General features: G+C 46.9%; 2 protein-coding genes across 9 annotated transcripts in view; one reads left to right on the top strand and one right to left on the bottom strand.

The window, feature by feature from the left end:
• The first annotated feature begins 3722 nt into the window (after positions 1–3722).
• On the top strand, positions 3723–6160 carry POP5 (POP5 homolog, ribonuclease P/MRP subunit). 2 transcript variants are annotated; one of them, XM_002823856.6, is made up of 5 exons: positions 3723–3855; positions 3941–4083; positions 5286–5435; positions 5612–5695; positions 5797–6160. In XM_002823856.6, the coding sequence occupies exons 1-5, from the start codon at positions 3743–3745 to the stop codon at positions 5886–5888; spliced, it is 582 nt and encodes a 193-aa protein (XP_002823902.2). In that variant the 5' UTR covers positions 3723–3742; the 3' UTR covers positions 5889–6160. The 2 variants fall into 2 exon arrangements, with proteins under 2 accessions (XP_002823902.2, XP_009246593.2); XM_009248318.4 differs by lacking the exon at positions 5286–5435 and having other exon boundaries at positions 3730–3855.
• A 2156-nt stretch (positions 6161–8316) lies between these two features.
• Positions 8317–18469, bottom strand: part of RNF10 (ring finger protein 10) — a 43069-nt gene continuing 32916 nt past the window's right edge. For 2 of the 7 annotated variants that reach the window (XM_024256994.3, XM_024256995.3), the window contains exons 13-17: positions 18265–18420; positions 13887–13987; positions 9518–9575; positions 9256–9414; positions 8317–8611 (exon numbers count right to left, since the gene is read on the bottom strand). In XM_024256994.3, the coding sequence (XP_024112762.1) occupies positions 8535–8611; positions 9256–9414; positions 9518–9575; positions 13887–13987; positions 18265–18420 (551 nt within the window). In that variant the 3' untranslated portion in view covers positions 8317–8534. Of the gene's footprint in view, positions 8612–9255; positions 9415–9517; positions 9576–13886; positions 13988–18264; positions 18421–18469 lie in introns of those variants that run through there. The other 5 variants (XM_054528322.2, XM_024256996.3, XM_054528324.2 and 2 more) reach the window with 5 other exon arrangements.

The following is an 18469-nucleotide window of genomic DNA, read 5'->3' as shown; positions in this document are numbered from 1 at the left end:
TGACTCAGCTAAGGGCACAGGCTGGGGTCAGACAGACGTGGATTGGGCTCTATTGTGCACCTGGGTGAGCTCACCTCTCAGAGCCTCATCGGCTTCCTCACCTGTGAGACGGGGAGGATAATGGCTCTGCGGCCCGGCTGGGGAGAGAACCGAGGAGGGGTTGGGGTGTGAGCCCCTGCCGCTGCCCCTTCGCGGCCGGCATTCCGGGGTCGGGCACGGACGGGGCACACCCCTGTCGCCGTCCAGCGGATCTCCGGGCCCCGGGGAAGGCGGCCGCTCCTCCTCCATGCCTCCGCGGGCGGATTCCCCCGCGGCCTCACGCGCCGCGCAGCGGGGACCCGGGTGATTGCAAAAAGCCGCCGGCCTCATTAGGAGACTTGTAATTAGCGGCTGGCGCAGCCCGAGCCCGCGCGGGCTAATTACCGCGGGGAGCCCGCCGCGCCGCCAACGCGCCAGCCCGCTCGCCCGGCCACCGCCGGCGTCTGCACCCTCCGGGGCCAGAAGGGGCCGGGCCTGGTCCAAGACTGGGAGGCCGCGGGCCGTGCCAATGTGCTTCCTCCCGGGGCTGTGCCTGTGGGGGAGAAGTAAATCATTTGTTCAGAACAGCGTTTACTTGCCGAGGGCGGTGGCTCACGCCTGTAATCCCAACACTTTGGGAGGCCGAGGCGGGCGGATCACTTGAAGTCAGGAGTTTGAGACCAGCCTGGCCAACATGGTGAAATCTCTACTAAAAATACAAAATTAGCCGGGCGTCGTGGCAGGCGCCTGTAATCCCAGCTACTCTGGAGGCTGAGGCAGGAGAATTGCTTGAACCCGGGAGGCAGAGGCTGCAGTGAGCCGACATCGCGTCACTGCACTCCAGCCTGGGCGACAGAGCAAAAAACTGTCTCAAAAAATTCCTGTTGTTTGGCTATATTTTCTTTTTTTGTTTTTAAGACAGTCTTAAAAATCAGTCTCAAAAAAACAAAACAAAAACAAAAACAAAAGGGCTTACTATGCACTCGCTGTGACAGGCATTTTGTCTGCATGACCCGCTTAAACTTCATATCCACCCACGAGGGAGGAACCATTGTTATCCCATTGCACAGATGAGGAAACTAAGATCTGAGACATGAATTAACCCTCCTGACAGCACCTGGCCGGGCCGGTAAATGACGGAGTGGGGAATCGAACCTCCATCTGTCGTCTCTCCATCTTATTACACTAAATGGACGAGTGAAACCCTGCACAGGAGAGCACCAACCGTGTTGACCAGAACAAGGAGTCAGCTGGCTTTGGGTTCGAATTCTGATCCTGCTCCTAACTGGATACGAGGCTTTGGTCTGAGCCCCAACTGCATTTATAAAATGGGCGAAGCATTGCCGTTGAAATGAAGGCTGGGAAGTGTTAGGAGTGAAATTTCTAGGAGGGGTGGAGCGCTCAGGGGTTGGGGGTGTCTTGCTACCTCCGCGCACTGCGGGCCTCTGGCGCCCCCTGTTGGCCAAAGAAGGATGTCGCAGACACTTTCTGGTGAAAGGTTGTTCTTGGGTGGGGAGTGCCGTCACTGTCACTGGTCCCTCGGCAGGGCCACGGAGTTCCCTCTTCCTACTCTTCTCTTCCCTACCTTCCCCTACATCCCTCCTTTAAGGTGGCCAAGAAGAGTGGGAGATGGGAAAATTGAGAACTCATTCCAGATCTTGCAAAAATCAGTTGTGAAATCTGCCTCCATTACAGACCTCACAGGACCAGCCAAGGCCAAGACACTTCTACAAATAATCAGGGATGGGCATAAAGACTAAGCTACAAAGCCATACATTAAAGTATTGGGTATAACAAGAAAACCTAGAAATAATGTAAACGTCTACCAAGGGGATACTGACCAACTTCACAGTGGTACGTCCAAACAATGCAATACTGCACAGCTGAAATAACAGTATTGTAGCTGAATAGTTGACATGAAAATATAGCCAAACGGCCAGGCGTGGTAGCTCACGCCTGTAATCCCAGCACTTTGGGAGGCCGAGGTGGGTGGATCACCTGAGGTCAGGAGTTCGAGACCAGCCTCTGGCCAACATGGTGAAACCCTGTCCCTACTAAAAATACAAAAATTAGCCAGTTGTGGTGGCACACACCTGTAGTCCCAGCTACTCGGGAGGCTGAGGCAGGAGAATCGCCTGAATCCAGGAGGCGGAGGTTGCAGTGAGCTGAGATCGTGCTCCAGCTTGGGCAACAGAGTGAGACTCCATCTCAAAAAAAAAAAAAAAAATACAAAAATTAGCTGGTCATGGTGGCAGGTGCCTGTAATCCCAGCTACTCAGGAGGCTGAGGCAGGAGAATCGCTTGACCTCAGGAGGCGGAGGTTGCAGCCAGCCAAAATCGTGCCATTTCACTCCAGCCTGGGCAACAAGACCAAGACTTTCTCTTAAAAACAAACAAAAAAAAAGAAAATATAGCCAAACAACAGGAATCAATCTTACAATCATGTTGAGCAAAAGAAGCCAGACACAAAAGAAAACATGCTGAAGAACATTTATATAAAGTTTAAGAACAGGCAAAATTAATCTAGCAGGGTAGAAGTGGTTAATAGTGGCTGATAGCAGTAAGGAATTTGACTGAAGAGGGCTCAGGGAACCTTCTGGGATACTGGAAATGCTCTTTATTTTAATCTTGGAGGTGGTTATAGAAGTCTATCCATATGTAAAAATTCATTGAGATGTACACTTAAGAATATGTACTTTATGTAATACCCCATAAGACATTTTTAAAAAAATACTTAAAAAGAAAATAAAAGAAAAAACATAATTTAACAGAGGGCATAGTTCTCAAACTGTTTTCTCTGTCTCAGGACCCCTTTACACACGTTACTGACGATGCCCAAGCGCTTTTAGTTTTGTGGGTTATATTTACTATGGACATTAAAGTTGAGAAATGTTTAAAAAACAATACACAATTCCTAGAGCAGTGATGTCATCACGTCAAGCAGCCTCTGGAAAACTTGACTGTTCACTCTGAGAGAATGAAAAAGACAAGTAACATCTTAGCATTATTATGAAAGTAATTTTGACTTCGGGGACTCCTAAATTGAGTGAGTTTAGTAAATCTCAGTGGTCCCCAGACGACACTTTGAGAACCGCTGGCCCAGGGGGAAAATGACAGAAGAAAACACACTACACGACAACAGTTATTCTCCCTCAGTGCTGGGATTATAATTTATTTGCTTCTTTGTGCTTTTCTGTTAAAAAAAAAAAAAGGTAAACGGAAATGGAAAATACAATGACCACGTAGTTTCTGCGAGCAAAAACGAGACGGCACACTCGCCTCCCTAAGATTATTGAAAGGCCCAAACAGCAATAGCATCTTTAGCTGTATGGAAGAATTAAACTGAGCTCAAACCTGAAAATAAAGGTCCGATTTCCCGTTTGTCAATCCCTGGGCTGTGAGGTGCAGGGTCTTGCCCTCAAAAGCTCCACCGTTCACCCTGGGGAGAGAATATACTCGCATACATAACTGTGCTGCAAGGTTCCCAGGGCCCCAAGGGCAGCGGCTGCATCCTACACGGTATTGTAACTTCGGTGTGCAGCAGAACCACCCATTACAGCTGCAAGCCGCTCCCCATTCTGGGGTTCAGCCCTCAAACGAGTCAGTGATCCTCCGCAGGACGCATGCGCGCTTACAAACGCATTTGGGCGGGGCTTGAGGGAGCTGACAGACTTCGTCCTCTCAACTTTCTAGCTCCGCCCTAATATCCTGTCTCCTTCTCTGAATGGCTGAAAGGCTGCGGAAGCAAGCTTCCCATTGGCCGCGAACAGAACTCACATCCGGTTTGCACGCCGGACCGGAGAGCGCGGAGGCAGCCATGGTGCGGTTCAAGCACAGGTAAGCATTCCCTTCCAGACCCACCCAGTGCCTTTTTGGGTCCTCGCGGCCCCGCTAGTGTCCACCTTCCTCTCGCCTGCCGCAGGTACCTGCTCTGCGAACTGGTGTCTGACGACCCCCGCTGCCGCCTAAGCCTCGATGACCGAGTTCTGAGCAGCCTCGTACGGGACACGATCGCCAGGGTGCACGGAACTTTCGGCGCAGCCGCCTGCTCCATCGGCTTCGCGGGTGCAAGGGCGCTGGGGGAAGAGGGGAACCCGGGAGGATGGCGGGACGTGGAGGGGGCAGGCGCCGGAGGAAGAAAGAAAGGGCACGAGTGGCCAAGCCCGTGCACCGTTTTTTGTAAGGTATCTCTTTAAGCGCCTGGGGCCCCAAGCGAGAGTCCGAAATTAGCAGAGCGCTAAAAGGGGCCCGAAGGCAGTGGGGCTTTGAGCTAGAGGCCTCTTTTTACCTGCTTGACAGGTAATTTCTGTAATTGGTTGTGATTGAATTTGATAGGGTAGGGAATTAAATGAGGGAAGCTGTGTATAGTTCCTAGTAAGAGCTATTATATGACCGATTACATTAACATCACATGGAAAAAAAAATGTCAAAAGTACCCCTGGGAAAGCCCTTAAATAGTTGGTAAAGTACAGAACACATGATTGTCAATATATGTAAATACAGGATGAGCTAGGACAGAGGGGCCCTTCTTTCACACCACTTAAATTAGTTCCCTCTTTTACTTTGCTTGAGATTGACTTCTGTACAGTTAAATGCAGATAGGCTTAACTCTCCTAAGTCAGGTGAGACTCAGAGCTGACTGCTACAAGAATTACAGAGCCCAAATGCAGTAAAACAGCCTGTTTTTCAGGCAAGGGTTTTGTGGGGGTTTTTCCTAAATTAAAATGGATCGCCTCCTACCTGCTCCTATTTATTGAATTAACTAGTGAATTAGAAAGCATTTTAAATTCTAAATTCATTCACCAGTTCTGAGTGGTATGCAACACAGTGGGTGTTTTGGCTTTTCTCTTTTACTCGCTGATAGATCCTACGTGCCACTTGCCTACAACATACTTTTGGCACATAGTAGGCTCTGTTACTCCAAAGTTTTCAAAGTTTTCCTTTTTTCGAGACAGTCTCACTGTTGCCCAGGCTGCTGGAGTGCAGCAGCGAGATCACGGGTCACTGCTGCCCTCTGCCTCCTGGGTTCAGGCGATTCTCATGCCTCAGCCTCCTGAGTGGCTGGAATTACAGGCGTGCACCACCATACCCGGCTAATTTTTGTATTTTTAGTAGAGACGGGGTTTCATCATGTTGGCCAGGCTGGCCTCGAACTCCTGACTTAAAGTGATCCGCCCGCCTCAGCCTCCCAAAGTGCTGGGATTACAGGCGTGAGCCACCACACACAGCGAAAGTTTTCCAAAATGATTTTTTTTTTCCTGTTGTAGTTCGATACCTCAATGCCTATACTGGAATAGTGCTACTTCGATGCAGAAAAGAATTCTATCAGCTTGTGTGGTCAGCTCTTCCCTTCATCACATACTTGGAGAACAAAGGACACCGTTACCCATGCTTTTTCAACACGTTACATGTGGGAGGTAGGAGTGATGTGGTATGGCTACTGATTTTCAATTGGTGACACGTTCACAGTTCAGTCTAGACTGGTGGGTGGGTCTTCCTGCTGTCCCGCTAACAAGACACTTCCCCCTACCTCTGAAAGTCTGTAAGGTCGAGACCTTTCACAAGCTGTTGACCACAGTAACTCATATGCCAGGTACAATAAGAACATGTCAGAAGTTCCTAATTCGGTACAACAGGAGACAGCTGTTGATCTTGTTGCAGAACTGCACTGATGAAGGTAAGCAACACTAGCCCAGTGCCCACTGAGCAGTGACTGACCTTAAGCTGAAGAAATCACTCCCAAAGACATCTTTCATCCCTGTTATCTGCCTTCTCCAGGAGAGCGGGAAGCTATCCAGAAATCTGTGACAAGAAGCTGCTTACTAGAGGAGGAGGAGTCAGGTGAGGAGGCTGCAGAAGCAATGGAGTGAACCTCTGCTCCCCACACAGCTGGCTACACTGCTCAGGCTTCAGGCCCACTTGTTGAACAGAACAATTTGGGTAGCAACAGCATCTTCCACAGTTTTCCAAACTGGATAGCTGCCAACCAGCGCACATTACCCACTTGGAGTACTCAGTTAAACTAAAGTTGCCTTTACCTAGCATTCCCTGGTGAAGTGTTGCAGGTTGTGAACTCTGTAGACATCTTTATTGCTTGGCTAAGAGTAGACTTAATAAATGTATCTGGTTCCCGTGGCATTTAGCATACTTATATTACAAAAAGGGCTTATGGAGTCCATCCTTGGCCAAATCTCTGTTCTCTCTCTATCCCTAGCCTTGGTGGGAAGACTGACTCCCTATGTGGTACTAGTTAAACTTTTTTTTTTTGAGACAGTCTCACTCTATCACCCAGGCTGGAGCGTAGTGGCCCAGTATCGGCTCACTGCAACCTCCGGCTCCGGGGTTCAAGCAATTCTCCCACCTCAGCCTTCTACGTAGCTGGGATTACAGACGTGCACCACTACGTCTGGCTAATTTTTGTGTTTTTAGTAGAGATGGGGTTTTGCCATGTTGGCCAGGCTGCTGTTGAACTCCTGGCCTCAAGTGATCGGCCTGCCTCGGCCTCCCAAAGTGCTAGGATTAAAGGGTGAGCCACTGTGCCTGGCCTAAATTTTCAATACTTAGCCGTCTACCTGAAGCTTTGTACCCCCGGCCCCATGATGGGCCCTAAGCAAGCCAAGTCATTTGGAATAGAAATATTAGTTGAGACACAGCAACTGAACTGGCAGAGATCTATAGCCCATCTCAGTACTGAACCACAGGGTCTTACAGATACCAGATTCCTTGCCAATAGTTAATCAGGTAACTTAAAGAATACAACTTTGAGCCAGGCGCGGTGGCTCACACCTGTAATCCCAGCACTTTGGGAGGCTGAGGCGGGCAGATCACAAAGTCAGGAGATCAAGACCATCCTAACACAGTGAAACCCTGTCTCCACTAAAAATACAAAAAATTAGCCGGGCATGGTGGCGGGTGCCTGTAATCTCAGCTACTCAGGAGTCTGAAGCAGGAGAATGGCGTGAACCCGGGAGGCGGAGCTTGCAGTGAGTCGCGATCCTGCCACTGCACTCCAGCCTGGGCTAGAGCGAGACTCTGTCTCAAACAAAAAATAAAACTTTTGCAGTTGGGTGGGGGGGGGACTGGCCTCATCTGACATCATTACTGCATGGTCATGTAGCAGCTGCCCACTTAAGGAACTTAAGGTAGTTTTTGTAGTTCCACTCTTCTTTATTGCGCCTTACCCTGAAGAGAAGTCAGACTGCCATACTCACAGAAGTAGGAACGGCGGGAGACTTGTGATCCAGGTTTGATCTGCTACCTACTGACATTTCTGGGATCTGTTTTCTCCATAATACAATGGATGAGACTGAAGGTACCATACACATTTTACAGAAATACTGGTGATTCTGGCTTCAACATGCCCCCTCATCTGGAGGCCAGAACACCCTCATCCATCCAGGAAATTTCCTGATAGTATTTCTTTTAAAATGGCAGGTTAAAGCTAAGCCCAGCTCTAGAACCATTTAAACCTGACACCAGAAAAGACAGCCCACAATATCATAGTAGCTGTCACGTTAACCTATTCAAGAAATAACTTGTCTAGCTTACCTGTAATGAACTTAACAAAAAGCTCACATTGCTTGTGCAGGTGATTTATTATAACTATTTGCCTTTGCATTCTAATGCACCTAGAGGTCACTTTATTAAGCAGCAAAAGAATTCACATCAAATTCAGCTCAAACCAAGGCATAAGAAAACTGCTCTAGATGAGAGGGAGATGGTGGCAATGCTACCGCTTTCAGATGGCCCTGCTCTCCTGCAGCTGTACCAGACTCCTCCTCCTATGACTCAAGCCAGTCACTGAAAACAAGCTCGATCTTAGGGGTAGCAGGTCTCAGGGCTTCGTGAGTTACAGCTTTCCTTACCAACTCAAGCCATGCTCAAGAAGAGGCAAAACCCTCCTTTCACACATGCAAGTGCCAAAGACAGCCTACTCCATTAAGCTGGCACCACAGCCTGGCCATGTGTCAGAAAAAAAAAAAAAAAAAAAAAAAAAAAAAAACTGCAATTCAAACTGGGTGTCCTAAATCCATTTTATTCCCACCCCTGTTTCTTTAACAAGAACTAAATAGATAGTAAAGATTCAGCTGTTTTTTAAAAGACAAACTGAGAGGTGTGCTGAGCCCAGGAAGCCCTGATACGATGCTACAGCAGAGCAGTGTGTGCCATTCTGGGTTAGACTGCTCTAATGCATCTCAAAGGGGACTCAATCTTATTTTGGGTTGAGAAAAATAATTACACATGGGTCAAAAAGACTAAACTGGCAATGAACTAAAAACCTTGACAGGAAGAGATCTCTTGTGAGTGTGAATACTTTATTTTGGTGTAAAGACAGGAAGCTGGAAAATACACTGTATTTAAAATTTTCTTGGTTCCCCCTCACATTGTGGAAACCCCCTCCCCCCAGAGCTAATCTGTTCAAACTCAAATACTTAAAAATTACAGCAGCCAAACAAAAGCATGGGGGAAAAAAAAACAAAAAAACCAGATGGAGAAGGTAGCCTGGGCCAGTAGTGTCACTTGGTGTGGACGACTGAGGTGCTGAACAGGAGCTTCTGTTTCTGTTTTTTTCTTTTCTTTCCTCCTTTCTCTTCTAAAGGGAGACACAGAAAGAGAGCTTAACTTAAAATGCCATCCCTTGTCCCCTGGCCAGTTTTCATTACTGAGAGTCACAGAGTGAGAGCTAAGAGTGGAGGCTCTGGAATTAGACTGCCTAGATGCCAACACCAGTCTTGGTATACACCAAGTGCGTGTCTTTGGGCAAGTCACTTTTAACCCCCTGGACCTCAGTTTCCCCATCTGTAACGTGAGGTACACCCATTTAACGTGGTTGTTGGGAGGATAAAATTAGCACAGTGCTAGGCACGTAGCACACCATACATATGTGATTCTTGTCTAGTCACGAACAGAGTGCGACAGGCTTCGAGACTGACTTCTCCATCTAATTAGCCACCCTGTACCAACTCAAGATTCTAAAGGATACAGGTTGTACAACCCACTGTATCTTGGAAGAGTTCCTCAGAATTTCACTTTCAGGCGTCATCAATTACTCTGGGGTGGCAAATAGGTCCTATCTGACATACCAAATGGAGTATTATTTAAATGACACTAGAGTGTGCTGAAGGGTTCAGAAGGGAAAGAGCCTAATTAGTGATGTCTGCCACTGAATCCAGGTGGGAATGGCGGTACATGTGTAGTAAGTTTGACAACCCTGGGCACTCCAGCCTCTGCCCTTACCAGAGAGGGGATCTGAAGTAGCTGGTGTGTCCAGTTTCATGAAGGCTGCTTCAATAGCTTGGCTGAAGGAATTTTGAAAACTGGGCACAGGAACACGGTCTGAACTATCACTCTCCCCATCGCTGTCCACAGGGGCAGGAGGAACTAAGCTGTTCTCATCTAAAAAATACCAGTGTTAAAACTATAGAAACAACTCTTTTTCTAGAAACAGCCTTTTATGGAAAGGAGCCAAACTCCCCCTTCACCAGTGGACCATCCTCACCTTTCTTTGGAGCAGTTTTGGGCCACACATCTGCTTTTGCTTTTCCAACCCTCAGCATCTGCCAAAGTGGGAAAGAAGTGGGGGAGAGAATTTAAGTAGCTGGTCCAGCTTCTTTTTCAGACCTACCTTGACTGACTGGAGAGGCACAGAACCAACTATCACCTTTGAAAAGATTTTCCAGGTACTTCTCTCCTTAACACACTGTTCTAGTCATGTTCCCTATATCCTGGCTAATGGAAATGGCAATGAAACCCACAAGGTAGTAAACCATAAGCTGTTTGTTCCTTAGCAAATGGGTAAAGAACACTGCACAGAAGGCACAAGAGATTCTTACTGAGACCCTCACATTGGGAATTCCGACTTTCTGGTAAGTTTTTCTGCCCTTCCTGGGACCCCTAAAAACATCGAGCTGTCGGAGGAAGCAGTGGGTAGTACCCTCCAGTTTTTGTTTCTTAGACAGTTTAGCTCGTCGCCCAGGCTGGCATGCAATGGCACAATATTGGCTCACTGCGACCTGTGCCTCCCGGGTTCAAGCAATTCTGTCCCAGCCTCCCAAGTAGCTGGGATTACAGGCACCCACCTGGCTAATTTTTGGATTTTTTTTTTTTTTAGTAGAGACGGGGTTTCACCATGTTGGCCAGGCTGGTCCTGAACTCTTGACCTCAGTTAATCCACTCACCTTGGCCTCCCAAAGTGCTAGGATTATAGGCGTGAGCCACTGTGCCCGGCCTAGTACCCTCCAGTTTTTTCTGTTTTGTTTGAGATGGAGTTTCGCTCTTGTTGCCCAGGCTGGAGTGCAATGGCGCAAATCCTGGCTTACCGCAACCTCCGCCTCCCAGCTTCAAGTGATTCTCCTGCCTCATCCTCCTGAGTAGCTGGGATTATAGGCATGCACCACCACGCCTGGCTAATTTTTGTATTTTTAGTAAAGATGGAGTTTCTCCATGTTGGTCAGGCTGGTCTTGAACTCCTGACCTCAGGTGATCCACCCGCCTTGGCCTCCCAAAGTGCTGGGATTACAGGCATGAGACACTGTGCCCAGCCAAGTACCCTCCAGTTTTAAACCACACGGCTACTAAACTTCAGTTACCTAAAGCCATGAAAACTAACTAAACTCTCTCCTGACACCGCTTCAACAGCCCCTCACTACCTTTTAGTGTGCTTTTCCAATAGCTCCTTAATCATTAACTTTCAGATCCAACCACAGGCCAGTAAAATTCCTGCAATAAAATCAGAACAATCCTCATGCCCCTGAGGAATTTTCATTCCACTTGGCCAAGGCCAGCTTTGTAACTGCTGAAGGCTACTATGAGCCCCAACTGCAAATATGCCACTTAAAAGGCAGGGAACATTTTATTCCTGGAAAAATATCAAAAGACAAACCCAATGGGGTTCAAGCAGGGATGCCTTGTCCTTAAATCATATATTCCAAAGTGAGGAATGCCTATTACTCAAGATAAGTTTGTGCTGGCAGATGCCGATTTCATTAAATAACCTTTCTTCATTATGTTCCACTTTGATGAACTTCTCCCTTTGTCTCTAGGAGTTTGGGTCTCCTATGGTTTAGACATTTGACCCTCCCAAGCCTCATGTTAAAATCTGATCCTCAGTGTTGGAAGTGGGGACCTAATGGGAGGTGTTTGGGTCATGGGGGTGGACCCCTCATGAACAGATTAATGCCCTCCCTGGGGGATGGGAGACCTATTCTCGCATTCATTCCTGAAAGAGCTGGTGAGTGATGTCTGCCACTGGATCCAAGTGGGAATGGCAGTACATGTGTGTTTGACAGCCTGGGCACTCCAACCTCTGCCCTTACCACAGAAGGGATCTGAAGTAGCTGGTGTGTCCAGTTTCACAAAGGCTGCTTCAATAGCTTGGCTGAAGGCTATTTTGAAACTGGGCACAGGAACACGGTTGTTTAAAACAGCCTAGCACCTCCTCCCCTCCTTGCTTCCTCTCTTGCCATGTGATCTCTTCACAAGCAGGGACCCCTTCACTTCGTGTACCATGAGTGGAAGCAGCCTGAGGCAATCACCAGATGCCCAGTCCTCCAGCCAGCAGAGTCATGAGCCAAATAAACTTTTTTTTTTTTTTTTTTGATAAATGACTCGGTCTCGGGTAATCTTTTACACCCACACAAATGGACTGAGACAGTATCCAAATAGTTTGACATGTGAATTGTTTTACTCTTAAAAGGTAATCAAAACGTCACCTATGTTTTATTCTTACCAAAATGTTTAAGTGTTTAACCTGAATCCATTCATTAGAAATCATACGAGTCCAAACTGTAGGATAGTCTATAAAACAACTGGCCACAGAAGGGAAAAAAAAAAAAGAGGGGATATGGGCAAAGGAATGGTTATAGATCAAAGGAGACTAAAGAGACCTGACAACTAAATGAAGGGAGTAATGGGATTCTGCCCTGAGTTGAAAATAAAGGACATTGAGACAAATGGGGAGATAGAAATATGCAGCATATTAGATATTACTGTGGCAGTGGAATTTCTCTCATGTGATCACTGCAGTTCTACAGGTGAGTATCCCACTTTCTTCGGCATGTATCTCCTAAGTACTTAGTGGTAAAGTATCATTCATGATATCTGCAACTTCTTTTCAACACAGAAAAAAGAGAAAGCAAATATATAACAGCAAAATAATAACTAGTGAATCTAGGTCAAAAGTGTAAGTATTCATAATACTATTCTTTCAACTCTAAGTGTGTTTTCCAAAATAAAGTTGAAAGAAAATAGCAATAAAGCCCAGTTTAAAAAAAAAAGGCCAGGCACAGTGGTTCATGCCTGTAATCCCAGCACTTTGGGAGGCCGAGGCAGGTGGATCGCCTGAGGTCAAGAGTTCTAGACCAGCCTGGCCAACATTGTAAAACCCCATCTCTACTAAAAATACAAAAATTAGCCGAGCATGGTGGCAGGTGCCTGTAACCCAATCCCAGCTACCCGTGAGGCTGAGGCAGGAGAATCACTTGAACCCGGGAGGCGGTGGTTGCAGTGAGCCGAGATCACACCACTGCACTCCAGCCTTGGGGACAGGAGCAAGACTTCATCTCAAAACAAAACAAAACAAAACAAGTATTTGGCATAACTCCTGGGAGCCACTTGTTAATCACCTCTGAAGTCCAGCAGTTAATTTTCAGGATCCCCCTCTCTTCTCACCTCACCTCCACAATTATTTCATGTTCCTTGACTTCGGAACCCTCCTTACCAAAGCCCAATTCTTGCTTATTTCTCAGTACAAACTGCTATAATTACATAAGAAAGATCCGTATCAACTGCTCTAAAGAACTGTCAATGGCCGGGCGTGGTGGCTCACGCCTGTAATCCCAGCTCTTTGGGAGGCCGAGGCGGGCGGATCATGAGGTCAGGAGATTGAGACCATACTGGCTAATAAGGTGAAACCCTGTCTTTACTAAAAATACAAAAAATTAGCCAGGTGTGGTGGCAGGCGCCTGTAGTCCCAGCTACTTGGGAGGCTGAGGCAGGAGAATGGCATGAACCCGGGAGGCGGAGCTTGCAGTAAGCCAAGATCGCACCACGGAACTCCAGCCTGGGGACAGAGCGAGACTCCGTCTCAAAAAAAAAAAAAAGTCAAGATAATGATTCTGCACTAGCCTTAAAGAAGTTTATACGGACTTCTTACAAGGGCACATATCAAGCTGTCCATCCATCTTCCTCACTTATCTGAATGCAGGAATGCTGAGTATTAGCTTGTTATCTTAGAGATTAACAAAGTGGTTTCACAGCAAGCTTCACTAGCCTATCGTTCCCCCACCCAGCTCCAAGGAAGCTGCTTTGGCTAGGTGCAGTATAACCAAGACAATCTTCCCCTCTCAAAGTGAAGAGAAATGGCTTATTTTATGTAACAGATAAATACCACCTGAATCAGAGGTCCTAGAACCAGAGACCAGTTAAAACTGATGCTGTATCCCCAAACCCTACAATAGTATCCAGTACACAAGTTATCAAATGATTTTTAAAATATTCTAAACTCTGATTCTGCCTCAGCTATTCTTGGCCTCTTTCCTGGGTATGTCTGCAGTAACATCTGAGGACTAAATCCATGAGCTTTCCTCTTAAGAATGCCTCCCATGATTATTAGAGTCAGTGCAACATTAGCCTGTTAAGTCTCTCCTTTTCCAACAGAGGGGACGTCCATGACATAATCTGCCCTCAGCCAACTCCACGCTGCATAAAGCTCCGACAGGCAGTTAACTTCCCTCCTACCCATCAGCTGACTCCATCTGTCCAGCCGCATTAGAATGAGAGGTAACAATCCCTGGAGGAGGGTCCCATAGTAATAAGCAGCAGAGTTCATGTTAAATACCCCTGGGCTGCTTCACAAGCAAAGGATTTACCTGGGCAAAGGAAGGGAAGGGAGAGTCTTCTTCCAGACTCCCAACGCAGAATGAGGGACTGCCCTGACTGGCAGTGGGTGACAGAGGGGTCAGCAGAAAGTCTGAAAGGGAACCAGAGACCTGATTATATTCGTCACGTTCCAAGGAGTCTCCTTAACAAGAAAGATGAGTGAGCCCTGAGTCAGGTCTGGAAAATTACAAATCATCCCCTCAAAAAAAAAAGCAAACATTGATCCAACTTTCAACTCTCCCATGTTCTTAAAAAGCCAACAATATCACCAGTGAAATCAGTGACCGGTATAGGAAGAGGGAAAAGCTTCATCGTTACAGTAACTCTAGAAGTCATGGTAGAATCTACTCCTAGTGTAAGAAAAAGTCTTTGCTTTTGAAATGCTATACTTTCCACAAAGGCTGGCTCTCAAGGATAGGTACTGTCAGGGACTGGTTTTACAAGGATAAAATAGCTCCAAGAAAAAGATAAAATTTAATCAGCTCAGCCTTTACATTCCCGATAGTAGATACTATGACCTGGGAGTAACCAATTAGAATCCAAGACACATCAACAAGATCCAGCACGAGGATGCAAACTTTTCCCTGATACTCCCTAGGTAATACACTTCTCTATCCTTTCTGACTAGAGCTGAACACTTCCCAGAGATGAGTCTATCCACTGCCCTGAACAGTGCTGGAGGAGAGGGGCCCTATTCTCTTCCCCAGCAGCAGGCCCTCAACATGCTCAGTACTCTTATTACTAGGACCAACCAGTTGCTCTTGCTTAAATACATTAAAAGCTTGAACTTTCAGAAAAGCCGGGTGCGGTGGCTCACGCTGTAATCCCAGCACTTTGGGAAGCTGAGGTGGGTGGATCACCTGAGGTCAGGAGTTCGAGACCAGGCTGGCCAACATGGCAAAACCCCATCCCTACTAAAAACACAAAATTAGCTGGGCATGGTGGCAGGCACCCGTAATCTCAGCTACTTGGGAAGCTGAGGCAGGAGAATCACTTGAACCTGGGAAGTGGAGGCTGCAGTGAACCGAGATCGTGCCATTGTGCTCCAGCCTGGGTGATAGAGCAAAACTCCATCTTAAAAAAAAAAAAAAAAAAAAAAAAAAAAAGCTGGGTATGGTGGCTCACACCTGTAATCCCAGCACTTTGGGAGGCTGAGGCAGGCAGATCATGAGGTCAGGAGATCGAGACCATCCTGGCTAACACGGTGAAACCCCCTCTCTACTAAAAATACAAAAATTAGCCAGGCATGGTGGCACGCGCTGTAGTCCCAGCTACTCGGGAGGCTGGGGCAGGAGAATCACTTGAACCCACGAGGGGGAGGTTACAGTGGGCCAAAATCGCACCACTGCACTCTAGCCTGGGCGACAGAGAGAGAGACTCTGTCCAAAACAAAACAAAACAAAACAAAAAGCAGCTTTCAGAAAAGACAGTATGTGAAAACACAATCTTGGTATCACAGATAGGCTGGGCACAGTGGCTCAGGCCTGTAATCCCAGCACATTAGGAGGCCGAGGCAGGCAGATCACTTGAGGCCATGAGTTTGAGACCAACCTGGCCAACATGGCGAAACCCCATCTCTACTAAAAATACAAAAATTAGCAGGGTATGGTGGTGCTGCCTGTAATCCCAGCTACTCGGGAGGCTGAGGCACAAGAATTGCTTCAACCTGGGATGCAGAGGTTGCAGTAAGCCGAGATTGTGCTTTGTGCCACTGCCCTCCAGCTTGGGTGACAGAGCGAGACCCTGTCTCAAAAAATAAATAAAAAAAAAATAAAAATAAAAAAGGATGCATATCACAAATAATGTATTTAATGATCTGCCATAGTCCTTTGTATGCTCCTTTTTCAGTTAAGCAGAAGAGCGTCACAGTAGTGCAGTTCTCAAGAACCAGGTTCTAATCCCAGTTCTTGCCACTAAGTACCTGCCTCAGCCACAGGTTCCTAATCTGCAAAATGATATGCATATGAACAAAATGGTCACCAAAAGTTTTAAATATTCCAATGATGGACACTTTGTTAAGAATGCCCGACAGAGGCCAGGCACAGTGGCTCATGCCTGTAATCCCAGGACTTTGGGAAGCCAAGGCAGGTGGATTACCTGAGGTCGGCTGGCAGATCACCTGAAGTCGGGAGTTCGAGACTAGCCTGACCAACATGGAGAAACCCTGTCTCTACTAAAAATACAAAATTAGCCAGGCGTGGTGGCGCATGCCTGTAATCCCAACTACTTGGAGGCTGAGGCAGAAGAATCGCTTGAACCCAGGAGGCAGAGGTTGCAGTGAGCCGAGATTGCACCATTGCACTCCAGCCTGGGCAACAAGAGCGAAACTCCGTCTAAAACAAAACAAAACAAAACAAGAATGCCTGAGAAATCAGACATAAGCATCAAAAAGTATCTCTCTTGGCCAGGTGCAGTGGCTCACACCTGTAATCCCAGCACTCTGGGAGGCTCAGGCAGGAGGATCACTTGAGCCCAGGAGTTCAAGACTGCAGTGAGCTATGAATGCACCACAGCACTGAGCAAGACCCTATCTCTTAAAAACAAACAGGCTGGGCACAGCAGCTCCCACCTGCAATCCCAGCACTTTGGGAGGTTGAGGCAGGCAGAACACTTGAGGCCAGGAGTTCGAGACCAGCCTGGCCAACACGGAGAGACCTTGTCTCTATTAAAAACACAAAAATTAGCCAGGCATGGTGACGCACACCTGTAATCCCAGCTACTCATGAGGCTGAGGCAGGAGAATCGCTTGAACCCGGGAGGCAGAGGTTGCAGTTAGCTGAGATTGCACCAGTGCACTCCAGCCTGGGTGACAGAGCAAGACTCCATCTCAAAAAAAAAAAAAAAAAAAAAGAAAGAAAGAAAATGTGCCAGGCAGATGAAGATCACAAAAGATACTCTCTGAAATTATAGTAACTCTTTAATAAGTGTTCAATTTCATAACACTTTAAACACTCTTTATATATAAGACAAACTTTTTTAAGGCTAAAGGCCCATTTGAACATTTCAATCCAGTCTCATTCCTTAGAATGTAACACTACTACCAATTTGGAACACATCTGTCTCAGTATTTTTTTTTTTTTTTGAGAGGGTCTAGCTGTGTTGCCCAGGCTAGAGTGCAGTGGCCCAATCTGGGCTCACTGCAACCTTTGCCTCCTAGGCTCAAGCCATCCCCCCACCTCAGCCTCCCAAGTAGCTGGGACTACAGGTACACACTACCACACCCGGCTAAATTTCGTATTTTTTGTAGAGACAAAATTTGGTTGGTCTTGAACTCCTGAGCTCAAGGGAATCTGCACACCTTGGCCTCCCAAAGTGCTGAGATTACAGGTGTGAGCCACCATGCCTGGCCTTCGATTCTTTTCTATACATTTAATATTTTTTTATTTCCTCCCCTGCCTTCTAACAGAAGTTTTTCTATACATTTACATACACACACACACACACACACACACACACACACACACACACACACACACTCATAATGAAATGCTTTAGTTTTGTGGTGGTGGTGTTTTATTTAAACCCACAAACATTTATTCTTGTTCTACAAATTACTTTTATCTTCCTATTAGTACGTGAATAGAAGAACTATATTCCCTATATTCCCTTCTTTAACAGGTGTGAATTTTTTTTTTTTTCTTTTGAGACAGTCTCGCTCTGTCGCCCAGGCTGGAGTGCAGTGGCGCAACCTTGTCTCACTGCGACCTCCGCCTCCCAGGTTCAAGCAATTCTGTTGCCTCAGCCTCCCAAGTAGCTGGGACTACAGGCGCCTGCCACCATGCCCTGATAATTTTTGTATTTTCAGTAGAGACAGGGTTTCACCGTGTTGGTCAGGCTGGTCTTGAATTCCTGACCTCGTGATCCACCTGCCTTGGCCTCTCAAAGTGCTGGGATTACAGGCATAAGCCACCGCGCCCGGCCTTCTGGTGTGAAATATTTTACAGTATAAATACTATAATTTAGTCATTTTCTTATTGGTAGGCTTTCTAAACTGTTTTTTTTTTTTCTGAGCTATGAAAACGATGCTACAATAAAGAGACATGTACAAAGATGTTTAGGCACACAGGGGAGTAACTCAAACAAAAACTAGAAACAAAAACAGGTGGGTCCAAGGGAAGAATCCAGGTTCAACCATCCTGCCTAAAGAGCTCCTTGAGGTGCTTAGAAGCTGGCAGGGTAAAGCAGTCAGTATAGCAAGTGGGAAGGATGAATAAACATTAAGAATTTGATGTACTTCAGGACTACCAAAGTAAGGTTATGCCCCTGAAGTCCACACCATGCTGAGTGGGCTGGGGTTGTAAACTCAGACACCAAAGCTTTGCATAAGGTCTAGCTGATGGGTGAACTCATTAAATTTCACCTGTTTACCTGCATGGGAACCTGGACTTCTGCTGAGAGGAGAAAGGGAGAGGGCCCCATGGCCCTCGGTGCTGGTGGGACCCAAAGCAGAATCAGAGGAGCAGGTATAAGAATTGAAGGCAGGAAACTGCTGTAGATTCTCGAGGGGAATGTGGACTTCTGGGTCTGCAAAGGAAAGATAACCCTTGTAAACCCATTCACAGAATTCTTCAAT

This window comes from Pongo abelii, chromosome 10 (genome assembly GCF_028885655.2).
Source record: "Pongo abelii isolate AG06213 chromosome 10, NHGRI_mPonAbe1-v2.0_pri, whole genome shotgun sequence".
Lineage (NCBI taxonomy): Eukaryota > Metazoa > Chordata > Mammalia > Primates > Hominidae > Pongo > Pongo abelii.
The sequence above is the reverse complement of the archived record's forward strand: the minus strand, read 5'-3'. Positions and strand labels throughout refer to the sequence as shown.

Coding starts and splice junctions, on each gene's coding strand:
- POP5 (XM_002823856.6), top strand. CDS start 3,743: ATGGCTGAAAGGCTGCGGAAGCAAGCTTCCCATTGGCCGCGAACAGAA. Junction 3,856..3,940: donor ATGGTGCGGTTCAAGCACAG/GTAAGCATTCCC, acceptor CGCCTGCCGCAG/GTACCTGCTCTGCGAACTGG. Junction 4,084..5,285: donor CTGCTCCATCGGCTTCGCGG/GTGCAAGGGCGC, acceptor TTCCTGTTGTAG/TTCGATACCTCAATGCCTAT.